This window comes from Podarcis pityusensis (assembly GCF_964106645.2).
Source record: "Podarcis pityusensis genome assembly, chromosome: 4".
Classification (NCBI taxonomy): Eukaryota; Metazoa; Chordata; class Lepidosauria; order Squamata; family Lacertidae; genus Podarcis; species Podarcis pityusensis.
Genome location: NC_138027.1, coordinates 2,342,165 through 2,358,653, shown reverse-complemented (window position 1 = coordinate 2,358,653; position 16,489 = coordinate 2,342,165). Strand labels below are relative to the sequence as shown.

At 44.1% G+C, this 16,489-nt stretch overlaps 1 protein-coding gene across 8 annotated transcripts in view; it reads left to right on the top strand.

The window, feature by feature from the left end:
* The window catches only part of LOC308475059 (uncharacterized protein), a 343,827-nt gene that overhangs the window by 308,599 nt on the left and 18,739 nt on the right, over positions 1-16,489 (top strand). For 3 of the 8 annotated variants that reach the window (XM_081001833.1, XM_081001834.1, XM_081001835.1), the window contains exon 6: positions 7,855-10,419. The exons of the other annotated variants lie outside the window; for them this stretch is intronic. In XM_081001833.1, the coding sequence (XP_080857959.1) occupies positions 7,855-9,779 (1,925 nt within the window). In that variant the 3' untranslated portion in view covers positions 9,780-10,419. Of the gene's footprint in view, positions 1-7,854; positions 10,420-16,489 lie in introns of those variants that run through there. 8 annotated transcript variants of the gene reach the window in all.

The window sequence follows — 16,489 nt, the reverse complement described above, 5'->3', positions numbered from 1 at the left end:
AAATTTATTATTATTATTATTATTATTCTCTGGAGCAGCAGAAAACAACCTTTTTCCCTCCTCTATATGACATCCTTTTATATACTTGAACATGGCTATCATATCACCCCTTAACCTCCTCTTCTCCAGGCTAAACATGCCCAGCTCCCTTAGCCGTTCCTCATAAGGCATCGTTTCCAGGCCTTTGACTATTTTGGTTGCCCTCCTCTGGACACGTTCCAGTTTGTCAGTGTCCTTCTTGAACTGTGGTGCCCAGAACTGGACACAGTACTCCAGGTGAGGTCTGACCAGAGCAGAATACAGTGGCACTATTACTTCCCTTGATCTAGATGCTATACTCCTATTGATGCAGCCCGGAATTGCATTGGCTTTTTTAGCTGCCGCGTCACACTGTTGGCTCATGTCAAGTTTGTGGTCAACCAAGACTCCTAGATCCTTTTCACATGTACTGCTCTCAAGGCAGGTGTCACCCATCTTGTATTTGCGCCTCTCATTTTTTTTGCCCAAGTGCAATACTTTACATTTCTCCCTGTTAAAGTTCATCTTGTTTGTTTTGGCCCAGTTCTCTAATCTGTCAAGGTCGTTTTGAAGTGTAATCCTGTCCTCTGGGGTGTTAGCCACCCCTCCCAGTTTGGTGTCATCTGCAGATTTGATCAGGATGCCCTTGAGTCCATCATCCAAGTCGTTGATAAAGATATTGAATAAGACCAGGCCCAAGACAGAACCCTGTGGCACCCCACTAGTCACTCTTCTCCAGGATGAAGAGGAACCATTGATGAGCACCCTTTGGGTTCGGTCGGTCAGCCAGTTACAAATCCACTGAGTGGTAGCATAGTCAAGCCCGCATTTTACCAGCTTCTTTACAAGAATATCATGGGGCACCTTGTCAAATGCCTTGCTGAAATCAAGGTAGGCTACATCCACTGCGTTCCCTTCATCTACCAGGCTTGTAATTCTGTCAAAAAACGAGATCAGGTTAGTCTGACATGACTTATTTTTCAGAAATCCATGCTGACTATTGGTGATCACAGCATTCCTTTCTAGGTGCTCACAGACTGTTTGCTTAATGCTCTGCTCCAGAATCTTCCCTGGTATTGATGTCAGACTGACTGGGCGATAATTATTTGGGTCCTCTCTTTTCCCCTTTTTGAAAATGGGGACAACATTTGCCCTCCTCCAGTCTGCTGGGACTTTGCCTGTTCTCCAGGAATTCTCAAAGATGACTGCCAGTGGTTCTGAGATCACATCTGCCAGTTCTTTTAATACTCTTGGATGCAGTTCATCTGGCCCTGGAGACTTGAATACATCTAAACTAGCCAAGTATTCTTGTACTATCTCCTTAGTTATTCTGGGCTGTGTTTCCTCTGCTGAATCATTTGCTCCAAATTCTTCAGGTCGGGCAATGTTTTCTTTATCGGAGAAGACTGAGGCAAAGAAGGCATTGAGGAGTTCAGCCCTTTCTGTGTCCCCTGTTTGCATTTCACCATCTTCTCCTCTGAGTGACCCCACTGTTTCTTTGTTCTTCCTTTTGCTACGGACATACCCATAAAAGCCTTTTTTGTTGCTTTTAACCTCTCTAGCAAGCCTGAGTTCATTCTGTGCTTTAGCTTTTCTGACTTTGTGTCTACACGTGCTGGCTATTTGTTTGAATTCCTCTTTGGTGGTTCCCCCCTTTTCCATTTTTTGTACACATCCTTTTTTAATCCTAACTCAGTTAAAAGTTCTTTAGATAGCCACCCTGGCTTCTTTAGGCACCTTCCATGTTTCCGTCTCATTCCGTTCTATTGTTTTCCTCTATTTCTTTGCATTGCTCGTTTAAGAAGGCCTTCTTGTCTCTCCTTGCTATTTTTTGGAAATCTGCATTCAATTTCCTGTATCTTTCACTATCTCCCTCGCATTTTGCTTGCCTTCTCTCCCCCTCTATTTGTAAGGCCTCATTGGACAGCCACTTTGCTTTCTTGCATTTCCTTTTCATTGGGATGGTTTTAGTTGCTGCCTCCTGTATAATGTTACGAGCCTCCATCCATAGTTCTTCAGGCACTCTGTCCACCAAATCTAAATCCTTAAACCTGTTCCTCACTTCCACTGTGTATTCATAAGGGATTTGACTTAGATTGTATCTTACCGGCCCAGTGGTTTTTCCTACTTTCTTCAGTTTAAGCTTGAATTTTGCTATAAGAAGCTGATGATCTGAGCCACAGTCAGCTCCAGGTCTTGTTTTTGCTGACTGTATAGAGCTTCTCCATCTTTGGCTGCAGAGAATATAATCAATCTGATTTTGATGCTGCCCATCTGGTGATGTCCATGTGTGGAGTCGTCTCTTGTGTTGTTGGAAAAGAGTGTTTGTGATGACCAGCTTGTTCTCTTGGCAGAACTCTATTAGCCTTTGCCCTGCTTCATTTTGAACTCCAAGGGCAAACTTGCCAGTTGTTCCTTTTATCTCTTGACTCCCTACTTTAGCATTCCAATCCCCTATAATGAGAAGAACATCCTTCTTTGGTGGTGTCATTTCTATAAGGTGTTGTAAGTCTTCATAGAATTGGTCAATTTCAGTTTCTTCAGCACCAGTGGTTGGTGCATAAACTTGGATTACTGTGATGTTAAAAGGTCTGCCTTGGATTCGTATCGAGATCATTCTATCATTTTTGAGATTTCATCCCAGTACAGCTTTTGCCACTCTTTTGTTGACTATGAGGGCCACTCCATTTCTTTTACGGGTTTCTTGCCCACAGTAGTAGATGTGATGGTCATCCGAACTGAATTCGCCCATTCCCGTCCATTTTAGTTCACTGATGCCCAAGATGTCAATATTTATTTTTGCCATCTCATTTTTGACCACATCCAACTTGCCAAGGTTCATGATTCTTACATTCCAGGTTCCTATGCAATATTTTTCTTTACAGCATTGGACTTTCCTTTCGCTTCCAGGCATATCCGCAACTGAGTGTCCTTTCGGCTTTGGCCCAGCCGCTTCATCAGCTCTGAATCTACTTGTACTTGTCCTCCGCTCTTCCTCAGTAGCATGTTGGACGCCTTCTGACCTGAGGGGCTCATCTTCCAGCGTCATAACATTTAGATGCCTGTTGTCTTTGTCCATGGAGTTTTCTTGGCAGGGATACTGGAGTGGCTTGCCGGTTCCTGTTCCAGGTGGATCACGTTTGGTCAAAACTCTCCACTATGACCTGTCCATCTTGGGTGGCCCTTCACGGCATAGCTCATAGCTTCTCTGAGTTATTCAAGCCCCTTCGCCATGGCAAGGCAGTGATCCATGAAGGGGATGATCCATGAACAACTTATACTAGTGGCTAAAATCATGGAAACCTTTTTTGAAAGTGTGTTTGATGGCTCATAACACCACTTTTTTGGGAAATGATACCATAGGAAAGGGACGCGGGTGGCGCTGTGGGTTAAACCACAGAGCCTAGGGCTTGCCAATCAGAAGGTCGGTGGTTCGAATCCCCACAACGGGGTGAGCTCCCGTTGCTCGGTCCCTGCTCCTCCCAACCTAGCCGTTCGAAAGCACGTCAAAGTGCAAATAGATAAATAGGTACCGCTCCGGCGGGAAGGTAAACTGCGTTTCCGTGCGCTGCTCTGGTTCGCCAGAAGCGGCTTAGTCATGCTGGCCACATGACCCGGAAGCTGTCTGTGGACAAACTGGCTCTCTCGGCCAATAAAGCGAGATGAGCGCCGCAACCCCAGAGTCGGTCACGACTGGATCTAATGGTCAGGGTCCCTTTACCTTTACCTTACCATAGCAAAGATAATTTAATGAAGATTGCAATGCAATAACTTTCATGGAGGAGTATTTATTAGAACAGTAGTCATTACAAAGAAATGTGAAACGCTTAGAAAAAAGGAGATATACAGAAATTCTCACCATGTCAATTAATACTGACTTCGGTAACCTTTAGCTTTAATTCCGGCCTTACAACGCCTTCCCATGGAGTGAAGCAAGGTTTTTAGTTCTGCAGCTGCAATAATGTGAAACCAAGACTGAATTATTGCCTCTATTAATTGGGCTTTATTGCTGGGTTGCTTCTGACTAACAAGTTTCTTTAGTCGGTTCCCAAGATTTTCGCTTGGGCTATTCCCAGGCCATTCCAGCAGTGGAATATGATTTCACATTCAGAACACTTCAGTTCAGGCTCAAGTATTTGATTTATGTATTTGGGGGCATTTACGTTCCCATTAATGACACAAATTCTGCCCCCACCTTTTGCTGTCATACAATTCCAGATCATCACACTATCTGGGTGTTTTACGGTCGGTGTAATGCAAGTAGGATGTAAATCTCCCATTCTCCTCCTCGCGTATGTCATACCATCACTACCAAGCAAGGAGATTGGGGTCTCATTGCTCCAAATAACACTGTCCCATTGTTCCGCTGACCAGTTACCATGGGTTTTAGCCAGTTTAATCTTTTCCACCTTTGCTTGAGAGATAATGGCTTTTCCGTTGGAATTCTAGCATTATACCAGTCCTTGCACTCAACTTCACCTTACATTGCCCCATGTCATCTTGTAAACACCCGGATGATTTTCTTCTGTCACGTAGGCACAGTCTCTTCATCCTTCGATCGTCACTTGCTGTTGTGCACCTTTTCCTTCCTTTACCAGTCTGATTTTGTAGTGACTGAGTCTTCTTATACCTCTTCACAAATATAGAAAGGCCAGCTTTGGTTAAGTTTTCCTCAATCTTTCTTCTTTTTTCTTTTTTAAAAATGAATATTTATTGAATTTTATAACAAATAAAAATATCTTAATCATGATGTTATATACCATTGTTCTCCGTCCCGTCCTCCGGATTTCCCTTGACTCTGTTACAATATGAGAACATCGCAGCTGCAGACAGCCAGCTTGTTGACATCATGTGATATGGCTAGCTGTTGGAAAGTAAATTCCGGGAAGTTCACAGGCTTTGGAAGAGCTTGAGAAAGAGAACTGTCATTGTCCAGGAGAGGTTCTCTTTCTCAAGCTCTGGGAGGAAGACCTTTCATTGCCTACAGACAGCCACCCAATCTTAAACAACTCCTAACCCACAATAATACTACAACCAGACTTAACACGGACACTGGCACCAGAGCCTGCAATAAACCCAGATGCCAACTTTGCTGCCGCATACACCCGGACAACACCATTACTGGCCCCAACAACATCACACATACCATCTCGGGACTATTCAATTGCTCATCATCTAACATTGTGTATGGCATCAAATGCCAACAGTGTCCTTCAGCTCTCTATATTGGACAAACAGGCCAAACCTTACGCCAAAGAATAAATGGACATAAATCTGACATCAAGAATCACAAAACAGAGAAATCAGTAGGAGAACACTTCAATCTCCCAGGACATTCTATACAAGATCTCAAAGTAGCTGTTTTACTACAAAGGAATTTCAGAAATAGACTGGAAAGAGAAGCTGCTGAATTGCAACTCATTACCAAACTTAAAACCATGGAGAGACCTGGTTTGAACAAAGACACTGGATTCTTATCCCATTATACATGACTAAGCCATTTCTCACCTTCTCACCCCTTGCCTTTTCCTGTAAGACCTATTACAGTCGTTAAGAGTCGTCAGCAGGCTCATCTCAGCTATCTGCCAATCTCCCATTCCCACCACCCTTCTGAGTAATACCCCTCCCCACCTTCTCACTATATAGAAGGATCTGGCAACTTCTGTTTCAGTGTATCTGAAGAAGTGTGCTTGCACACGAAAGCTCATACCAAGAACTAACTTAGTTGGTCTTAAAGGTGCTACTGGAAGGATTTTTTTTATTTTGACTATGGCAGACCAACACGGCTACCTATCTGTAACTCCCCGTCTACTGAGTTATTTAGTTTTATTTATTGTGTCCTGCTTTATATAAAAGTAAATTCCCTTATCATTTTGTTAAAATTTCTATTACTATAATAAAGTTGTGAATGTTTATTCAGACCCTGCCAGTGAGTCCAATCCATTTTGTTGTTTCTGCAAATAACCTGTAAATGGTTCCCAAACTCTTTCAAAATCCTTTTTGTCCTTCTCTCATAGTTTCTCTGTTAGCTTAACCAATTCTGCATAATTCACCAGTTTTTCTTACCATTGTTCTTTTGATGGTATTTCTTCCATCTTCCAATTTTGTGCAGTCAAGATTCTTGCCACTGTTGTAGCATACATAAATAATGTCCATTTTTCTTTTGGCAGCTCTTGATTTGAGATACCTAACAGAAAGGCTTCAGGATGTTTACCAAAGCTCATTTTAAACATTTTTTTCAGTTCATTATATATCATTTCCCAATATTTTTTAATGCATTTGCATTCCCACCACATATGATAAAATGTTCCTTCCTTTTCTTTACATCTCCAGCATCTCTTATTTTCTTTCTTAAACATCTTTGCCATTTTCACTGGTGTGATATACCATCTATACATCATTTTCATGTAAATTTCTCTTAATAATATACAATCTGTAAATTTTATGTCAACTTTCCACAATTTCCCCCAACTTGCAACCTGAATGTTGTGTCCCACATACTGAGCCCATTTAAACATGACTGATTTAACCTCTTCATCTTTGGTTTCCCACTCTAATAAAATGCTATATACCGTATTTTTCGCTCTATAGGACGCACTTTTCCCCCTCCAAAAATTGAGAGGAAATGTGTGTGCATCCTGTAGAGCGAATGCAGGCTGCGCAGCGCTCCGTCTCACTGTTCTAGCTTTGGGATAGCTGCGCAAAGCCTCCGCAGGGCAGCGGGGTGCCTTCACCCTGCTTCTCTGCGGAGGCATCAAAGGCTGCACTCTAGGGGCTTCAGGCAGCTATCCACAAGCCTTCCGAGTGCAGCAGGAGTTCCCACTGTGCTCGGAAGGCTTGCGGATAGCTGCCTGTTCTGGGGGTTGGGGTGGGGGAAGCCCGTCCCCAGCCCCGCAAGCTCCGGGAGTGGCGGCAAGGTTGCGCTCAATCTTGCCGCTGCTCCTGGACCTGTTCTGGGGGCTGGGGTCGGGGGACCCCGCCCCAGCCCCGCGGCTAAAAACGAAGCCAAGACAGCGAGCGGGATCCATCCCGCTCGCTGTCTTGGCTTCTGCCAAAGCCGTACGCAGCCTCTCCCGGCTGGAGAGGTTGGCACAGCTAAAGAGGAAGCCAAGACAGCCCGCGGGATGGAGCCCGCTCGTTTTCTTGGCTTCATTGCTCTTTGGGGCTGGGGGGAGAAATAAGTTTTTTCCTTGATTTCCCCCCCATGCGCCCTATGGAGCAAAAAATACAGTACTTTTTAAAACAAAATTGGATAAAATTGGAAAAAGAAAAAGAATCCTCCATCTTTCTTCTAATTTCTTCATAACTGTAGCCTTTTTCACTTAATAGTACTATTTTACATCACTTTCTGGGTGTCCAGTCAACTTCTTGTGCCATTTCTTTAATTTTATTATGTTTTACAAACCACTAAATGAAAAAACAACAAATAACCAACCAACATGATAGCCATCACACAACACACTGTCAAAAGTCAACCTAAGCAAGTTGTGCTTCCTTTTTCTGGTTATTCAGTTTTGACTTTTGATAGAATACAGATACAGATTACATTCTTCATTAAATTATCTTTCCATTGATACATAATTCTAAGGTATTACTCAAAACAAAGTGGCGTTATGAGCCATCAAATATCTGAAATACACTTTCCCCCCAAAAGGCTTCCACAGTTTTGGCCACTATTGTATATTAAACAAATCGACATTCATCAATCCATCAGAATATATTAATAAAAATGTTGGTTAATGACAACCAACAAAGGCAACGAACAAACACCCCACTCCCTTCAGTTCTTCTTGATTTGTTCCTGAGCCTCTAATCCCTTTTTTGTCTCCATTGCAGATTTTGATGAATTGGAAAACAAGAACAGGGATGAACATGACAAAACCCCCGGAGAGGAGAAGCCATGCAAAAATTTGGAATTTGGAGAGAGCAGCAGTGAGAGCTCCTCTCTCACTTCCCAACCAAGAATTCTCATTGGAAAGAAACCCTATCAGTGCATGGAATGTGGAAAGAGCTTCAGGAAAAGCTTCAATCTCACTTCCCATCAGAAAATTCATAAAGGGGAGAAACCCTATCAGTGCTTTGAATTTGAAAAGAGCTTCAGTCTGGGCTCCCATCTCATTTCCCATCAGAGAATTCATACAGGGGAGAAAACCTATCAGTGCATGGAATGTGGAAGGAGCTTCAGACAGATTTCTGATCTCACTTCCCATCAAAGAATTCATACAGGGGAGAAACCCTATCAGTGCGTGGAATGTGGAAAGAGCTTCAATACGAGCTCCTATCTCAGTTCCCATCGAAGAATTCATACAGGAGAGAAACCCTATCAGTGTGTGGAATGTGGAAAGAGCTTCAGTAAGAGCTCCCATCTCACTATGCATCAGAGAATTCATACAGGGGAGAAACCCTATCAGTGTGGGGAATGTGGAAAGAGCTTCAGCATGAGCTCCTCTCTCACTAGGCATCAGAGAATTCATACAGGGGAGAAACCTTATCAGTGTGTGGAATGTGGAAAGAGCTTCAGTCAGAGCTCCGATCTCACTATGCATCAGAGAATTCATACAGGGGAGAAACCCTATCAGTGCGTGGAATGTGGAAAGAGCTTCAGTAAGAGCTCCTCTCTCACTTTCCATCAAAGAATTCATAGAGGGGAGAAACCCTATCAGTGTGTGGAATGTGGAAAGAGCTTCAGTTACAGCCACCATCTCACTTCCCATCAGAGAATTCATACTGGGGAGAAACCCTATCAGTGTGTGGAATGTGGAAAGAGCTTCAGTTGCAGCCACCATCTCACTTCCCATCAGAGAATTCATACAGGGGAGAAACCCTATCAGTGCGTGGAATGTGGAAAGAGCTTCAGTAAGAGCTCCTCTCTCACTTTCCATCAAAGAATTCATAGAGGGGAGAAACCCTATCAGTGCGTGGAATGTGGAAAGAGCTTCAATACGAGCTCCTATCTCAGTTCCCATCGAAGAATTCATACAGGAGAGAAACCCTATCAGTGTGTGGAATGTGGAAAGAGCTTCAGTAAGAGCTCCTCTCTCACTTTCCATCAAAGAATTCATAGAGGGGAGAAACCCTATCAGTGTGTGGAATGTGGAAAGAGCTTCAGTTACAGCCACCATCTCACTTCCCATCAGAGAATTCATACTGGGGAGAAACCCTATCAGTGCCTGGAATGTGGAAAGAGCTTCAATACGAGCTCCTATCTCAGTTCCCATCGAAGAATTCATACAGGAGAGAAACCCTATCAGTGTGTGGAATGTGGAAAGAGCTTCAGTAAGAGCTCCAATCTCACTATGCATCAGAGAATTCATACAGGGGAGAAACCCTATCAGTGTGGGGAATGTGGAAAGAGCTTCAGCATGAGCTCCTCTCTCACTAGGCATCAGAGAATTCATACAGGGGAGAAACCTTATCAGTGTGTGGAATGTGGAAAGAGCTTCAGTAAGAGCTCCGATCTCACTTCCCATCAAAGAATTCATACAGGGGAGAAACCCTATCAGTGCGTGGAATGTGGAAAGAGCTTCACTCAGAGCTCCTCTCTCACTTCCCATCAGAGAATTCATACAGGGGAGAAACCCTATCAGTGCATGCAATGTGGAAAGAGCTTCAGTTACAGCCACTATCTCACTTCCCATCAGAGAATTCATACAGGGGAGAAACTCTATCAGTGCATGGAATGTGGAAAGAGCTTCAGTCAGAGCTCCCATCTCACTAAGCATCAGAGAATTCATACAAACGTTGGAAAAACGATTATATAGCTTTAGGAGCCAGGCAAATCCGCACCTTGTTAACCAGGCCTTGGGCTGATTGACATCTAATGCCCTTTTAAAATGTGGTAGGGACGGGGGTTACAGATGTGTATTTTGTGTTTTTATATTGTCTTTTTATGTTGTAACCGTCCTGAGACATGTGGGAACAGGAGTCGACTTTTAGAGGCCGATGGGTCTTTGCCCCCCCCCCCATAATATACAGTCGTACCTCTTGTTACATTTGTTTCAGGTTACGTCTTTTCAGGTTGCATCCCGCAGTGACCCGGAAGTGGCTGAAAGGGTTTACTTCCAGGTTTTGCCACTCACACATGTGCAGACATGTAAAATGACATCACACGAATGTGCAGAAGCGGCAAATTGCGACCCACGCATGCGCAGACACGCAGATGTGGATTGTGTTCCTTTCAGGTTGTGAACATGGCTCCGGAACTGATCCCATTTGCAACCAGTTGGGAAACCCCCAGTTGGTAGGCATTGCCATTCAAATGGTGTGCATGCATCATGTCATTGATTGTGCAAGGGGGGCCTTACCTGGCCCCCCCACCTATATTTTATTCAAGTTGGCATCACTGGGTCGGGTGGTATACAAATTAAATAAATACATAAATCGCTCTCCTTTGCACATGTTCCAGCTTGTCAATATCCTTATTTATTATCATTTTTAAAGTTTATGTGCCTTTCTCCTGAAGATTTCACAACAGAAACACAAAGGATGAAAGCATGGCTTTCTCAAAAACAAGTCAAGCCAGAGAAATCTCTCCTCCCCTTTTTTGGATGGAGTTACAAATTTTGTAGTGTGTTTTGATTTCAGTAAGGCTTTTGACAAAGTCCCCTGTGATATTTATGTGAGGAAGATGGTAAAATGTGGGCTGAATGAGGTAACTGTTAGGTGGATTTGACTGACCGAACCCAAAGAGGACTCGTTCATGGTTCCTCATCATCCTGGGGAAAAGTGACAAGAGGGGTGCTGCTGTTAGGATATTTCCGTTCCACCTTAAAAGGGAGCAGGCTTTGTGAGTCACAGAGTCTGCGTATTTCCTGTTCACAGGATGTTTCTGTTTTTTTATTTTTTTAAAAAATGATATTTATTAAAAGTTTAAGAATTACAGAAAAAAGAGAGAGAAAAAAACAACAAAAAATTTGACAAAGATAAAAAGAAAAGCATAAAAAATACAATACAGCAAAAAAATAAAAACACAATAACATTAAAACACACATCCAATGTTCCATATCTTTATCTTTCGATTACTTGTTTCATCGACCTCCTCACACCTCCCTTTTTGTATTCTAGTTTAATTTATTGTTTCAGCAAATTCTTTCCATCTTTCTCAATTTTTGTTATATAATTTATCTTAACGATCTAACCTTTTAATTAACTCAACAAATCCTTTCCATCTTTCACTATATTCTGTCATTCAATTTACCTTAATTTATTTAACCTTATCTTACCATAAAAAAAAACCTTAAAACTTAAAACTTAATATACATAACTTCTTATATCATTTCTACTAAAGCCAAATAGTTTCATTCCAACATTTTTCCTAATACTCCTTAATTTTACACTAATTCTCAAAATAATTTTTTAAAAACTTTCTTCCAATCTTCATCCAACGTCTCTTCTTCCTGGTCTCGGGTTTTGTCAGTCCTTCTTGTCCATTCCATCTAGTCCCTCAACCTGGTAATCTTATGTCCGAGGCTCTTAAGTCATTTCCATGTCCCTTCTGCAGATCTTCTTCTTGTTTATATCTGCACTTTACTTTGTCTTCTGTTGATCTTTTTCTTAATTTCTTTCCTTTCTCATTGGGGGGTAGGTCTCAGGGGGGACTCCAATCCAAAAATATCTCCATCTCTCCTCAGCAGATCAGCCCATTCCCCACAGTCCCATTACCCCACAGTCAACACTGTAATCCAGAAAGTATTTAAAAGCATGTTTCAAAGTCCTTCCAAAATTAAGAGCCCTCACAACTCCAGACCCCCCCCTGGTCCACTCCAGATTCAAATTTCAAGAACAACGGCTTATGCTCCTGCAAGGCCTCGGATCTCTTCATTTGTGTTACTTGAGGTTCAACAGCAACCTCCTCCATTATCTTCTGCACTTGCGCTTGCCCTGTCAACACAGGTTCCTGGGCTGGTTCCTGAATGGTTTCTATATGGGTATTCGCTGTTTGTCCAAAGTTTTTAACTGCAACAGTCATCAAATCCATCTTCTCATGCATCTGCTCCAGCAAAGCGCTTGTCTTGCAATGAGCAAGCACCAAAACTTCTTGTAAACACATTTTTATTCAAGGTCAGAGTCTGGTCTCACGATCATAATCTTACAGCTGTGAAATCCCCAGATCGACTCCAGCAACAAATTAACAAGTTCCCTCTAGAGGAGACAATTTCTATTTGTATCCATCTTTTGAAAGCAGGACCAACAAGAAAAAAAAGATTACTTTCATTTTTCAAATACTTTGTTTCTTTTAAATACAAGATGGTGAGATCCACCTGGCTGACGGAAAGACGTTGCGAATCGCAGGAGAAGGGACTGTGAGACTGGCAAGTCTGCACACAACCATCAAAGGTGTACTTTATGTTCCAGGTGCTGCAGACAATTTCCTCAGTGTCCCACAGCTGACTGGGCGTGGTTTTGAGATTTCCTTCAAGAGGAGCGTCTGTGTCATTAGGAAAGGCAAAGAGGACATTTTGCATGCAAAGTTTATAGATGGATTGTTCTGTATAACTTATGATGACAATGGTGCTGTTGTGTCTAATGCTGATTCTAAGTCCATTAAGTTCACAAAGAGTGTTGAGTACAATCCTAAGTGGGGGGGAAATGTGGGAATTTTCCAGAGTTATCCAGAGGAAGATGAAGGTGATGTGAAAAAAGCAGCTGATGTTGAGTTAGAAGAGGAAGCTGAGGATGAGGATGATGATGATGATGATCAGAGTTCGGATTCCAGTTCAGTGGGCGGCGCTGCTGCTGATGTCAGCGACAGTGATGACAGCAGACTATAAGAGCGCAAAGGCCTCAGTCAGACCATCTGATGCGTCTGACAATGAACTGGAAGAACCACTGTTCACCATTGGTCACTTTTCTCCTAAGAAGGAGGAGATGAGGCCAGAAGACTTGCGTCTAGTACACAGATCTGAAAGGGCGACGAAGGGCAAACCTCCAAAGAGATTTGCTGATGAGTTTGCTAAAACGGCAACTGCTGTTCTTAGTAGCTCAGAGAAGGTGTGGGAACCTTCAAGCTTCAAAGAGGTTCAGGAGTTAACCTCTAAAGATGCTGAGCCTTGGCTTAATGCCATGAAGGCTGAAGTTGATTCCTTGAATAGGAACCAAACTTGGGAACTGGTACCGGTAGTCCCAGGAATGAGACTGGTTGGCAGCAAATGGGTCTTCAAGGCCTAAGTAAGCCTAAGTTCCTGTGAAGCAGAACTCAATGCTCTGTCATTTTCACTCATGGATTGTGAATGGTTGATGCAACTGTTTAAGGACATCAGAGTTTCTGTGAAATGTCCTATACAAGTGTATCAAGACAATAGATCCTGTTTGGCTTTGCTGAACTCAGAGAGTTGCAAGCAAAGAACCAACTACTTGCAGATTAAGCTACATCGTGCAAGAGAGTGTATTGAGAAAGGACTCATTCAGGTGTCCTACATGGCAGGAAATGAAATACCTGCTGATCTGTTGTCTAAGGTTGTTAACAGAGAACAATTTAAGGTTTATGTACAGAGGTTGCAATTGGGTTGAACCACAGGTACCACAGGTTACACGGAAAGGGGGAGGATGTTAGGATATTTCCGTTCCACCTTAAAAGGGAGCAGGCTTTGTGAGTCACAGAGTCTGCGTATTTCCTGTTCACAGGATGTTTCTGTTGTGTCTTTGCTTTCGTTTCTCTCTCTGTGTCAGAGACACTGAAGCAGGCAGTCATGTTTTCTTTGTTATGCTCAATGCTGAATAAACTTGTAAATAATGCTCTCCTGCGTGCATCTTTCGCTGTGCCCTATCTGCTGATAGAGCGTGCATCGGCTCTGGAATGTGGCAGGCTATTTCTGGAGCTCGTGTCGCTAATTGCTGATACTGCGTGTCTACGGGAGATCGATGGACGTCCGGAGGCGACCTGGGGGCCATGATGGACTTTGTCTCCCTGGCAGTATCCCAACAGCTGCAGGGTTCTGTCCTGGGCCCGTTGTTGTTCAACGTCTTTAGAAATAACTTGGATGAAGGAACTGAGGGGATGCTCATCACATTTGCAGGCAACCCCTGCTGTGAGTACCTGCAGGTCCCGTCCCTGCCTCTCTTCATCTGGTCCAGGATGGGACCTGCTGTCCATCCTGGCTGATAAAAGCAAGCCGGGAAGGGCTGGGCGATGGGCTTCATGGAGTGGTGAATGCTTCTCGCTGTGAGGGGGCCTTCCCAGACCCACGGAAAAAGACAGTTATTAAACCGCTTCTTTAAAAAACATCTTTAGACCTGGCCAATATGGCCACCTATCACCCAACCTCAAATCTTCCATTCTTGGGCAAGGTGATTGAGCAAGTGGTTGCTGAACTACTCCAGACACGCCTGGAAGATGCAGACCATTTGGATCCCTTCCAGTCGGGATTCAGGCCTCATCATTTGACTGAAAATGCCTTGTTCGCAGTGGTCGATGATCTCTGGTGGGCTAGGGACAAAGGTGAGAACTGTTTCCTAGTTCTGCTGGATCTCTCAGTGGCTTTTGATACCATTGCCCATAACATCCTTCTGGACCATCTGGAGCAGGGGTGGCCAACTCCCGAGAGACTGCGATATACTTTCAAAATTAAAATCTGGCAGTGATCTACCTCCGTTTTTTAGGAATTGAGGTCAAAGAGTTGTTGAGCTTTTTTGGGGAGGGGAAATGCCCTGTCTTTTAGGGATTCAGCTCTAGGTTGCTGACCTTTTTTTAAGGAGGGAGGAATAGATGCAGTCACTAACCTTACAATCGCTGGCCAGATAACGGCCTCGGTTTCTAAACTCCAGCTTCCCTTCTGCAACAATAGAGGCCGGTGCAGGGAGAGAGGGCGGGGCCGGAAGGGGGCCAGCGATCAACCATGATCTGCCAAAACATTGCAGGCATCGACCAGTAGATTGCAATCAACGTGTTGGACATCCCTGGTCTAGAGCATGGGTAGGCAAACTAAGGCCTGGGGGCCAGATCCAGCCCAATCCCCTTCTAAAGGTCCTGTGTGAGTGTCTGGAGGCGGTTGGAGGATGAATGACTGCTAACAGATTGAGGTTGAATCCTGAAAAGAAAAGAGTACTGTTTTGGGGGGAGGCAGGGAGCAGGCTGGTGTGGAGGACTCCCTGGTCCTGAATGGGGCAACTGTGCCCCTGAAGGACCAGGTGCACAGCCTGGGAGTCATTTTGGACTCACACCTGTCCATGGAGGCTCAGGTCAATTCTGTGTCCAGGGCAGCTGTCTACCAGCTCCATCTGGTATGCAGGCTGAGACCCTACCTGCCCACAGACTGTCTCGCCAAAGTGGTGCTAGTTATCTCCTGCTTGGACTACTGCAACACGCTCTACGTGGGGCTACCTTTGAAGGTGACCTGGAAACTACAGCTAAACCAGAATGCGGCAGCTAGACTGGTGACTCGGAACGGCTGCCAAGACCATATAACACTGGTCTTGAAAGACCTACATTGGCTCCCAGTATGTTTCTGGGCACAATTCAAAGTGTTGGTGCTGACCTTTAAAGCCCTAAATGACCTCGGCCCAGTAGACCTGAAGGAACGTCTCCATTGTTCTGCCCGAACACTGAGGTCCATCGCATTGGGCCTTCTGGCGGTTCCCTCACTGTGAGAAGAGAAGCTACAGGGAACCAAGCAGAGGGCCTTCTTGGTGGTGGGGCCCCTCCCTGTGGACTGCCCTCCCATCAGATGTCAAGGAAATAAACAACTATCTGACTTTTAGAAGACATCTGAATGCAGCCCTGTTTAGGGAAGCTTTTAATATTTGATGGACTATTGTATTTTAATATTTTGTTGAAAGCCGCCCAGAGTGACTGGGGAAACCCAGTCAGATGGGCGGGGTATAAATAAAAAATAAATTATTATTATTACTATTAACACCAAACCGGGAGCGGAGGCTAATGTTGCAGAAGGCAGAATCAGACCACTTTATTCTGCCTTAGAATCATAGAATCATAGAATCATAGAGCTGGAAGAGACCACAAGGGCCATCGAGTCCAACCCCCTGCCAAGCAGGAAACACCATCAGAGCACTCCTGACATATGGTTGTCAAGCCTCTGCTTAAAGACCTCCAAAGAAGGAGACTCCACCACACTCCTTGGCAGCAAATTCCACTGTCGAACAGCTCTTACTGTCAGGAAGTTCTTCCTAATGTTTAGGTGGAATCTTCTTTCTTGTAGTTTGGATCCATTGCTCCGTGTCCGCTTCTCTGGAGCAGCAGAAAACAACCTTTCTCCCTCCTCTATGTGACCTCCTTTGATATATTTGAACATGGCTATCATATCACCCCTTAACCTCCTCTTCTCCAGGCTAAACATGCCCAGCTCCCTTAGCCGTTCCTCATAAGGCATCGTTTCCAGGCCTTTGACCATTTTGGTTGCCCTCCTCTGGACACGTTCCAGTTTGTCAGTGTCCTTCTTGAACTGTGGTGCCCAGAACTGGACACAGTACTCCAGGTGAGGTCTGACCAGGGCAGAATACAGTGGCACTATTACTT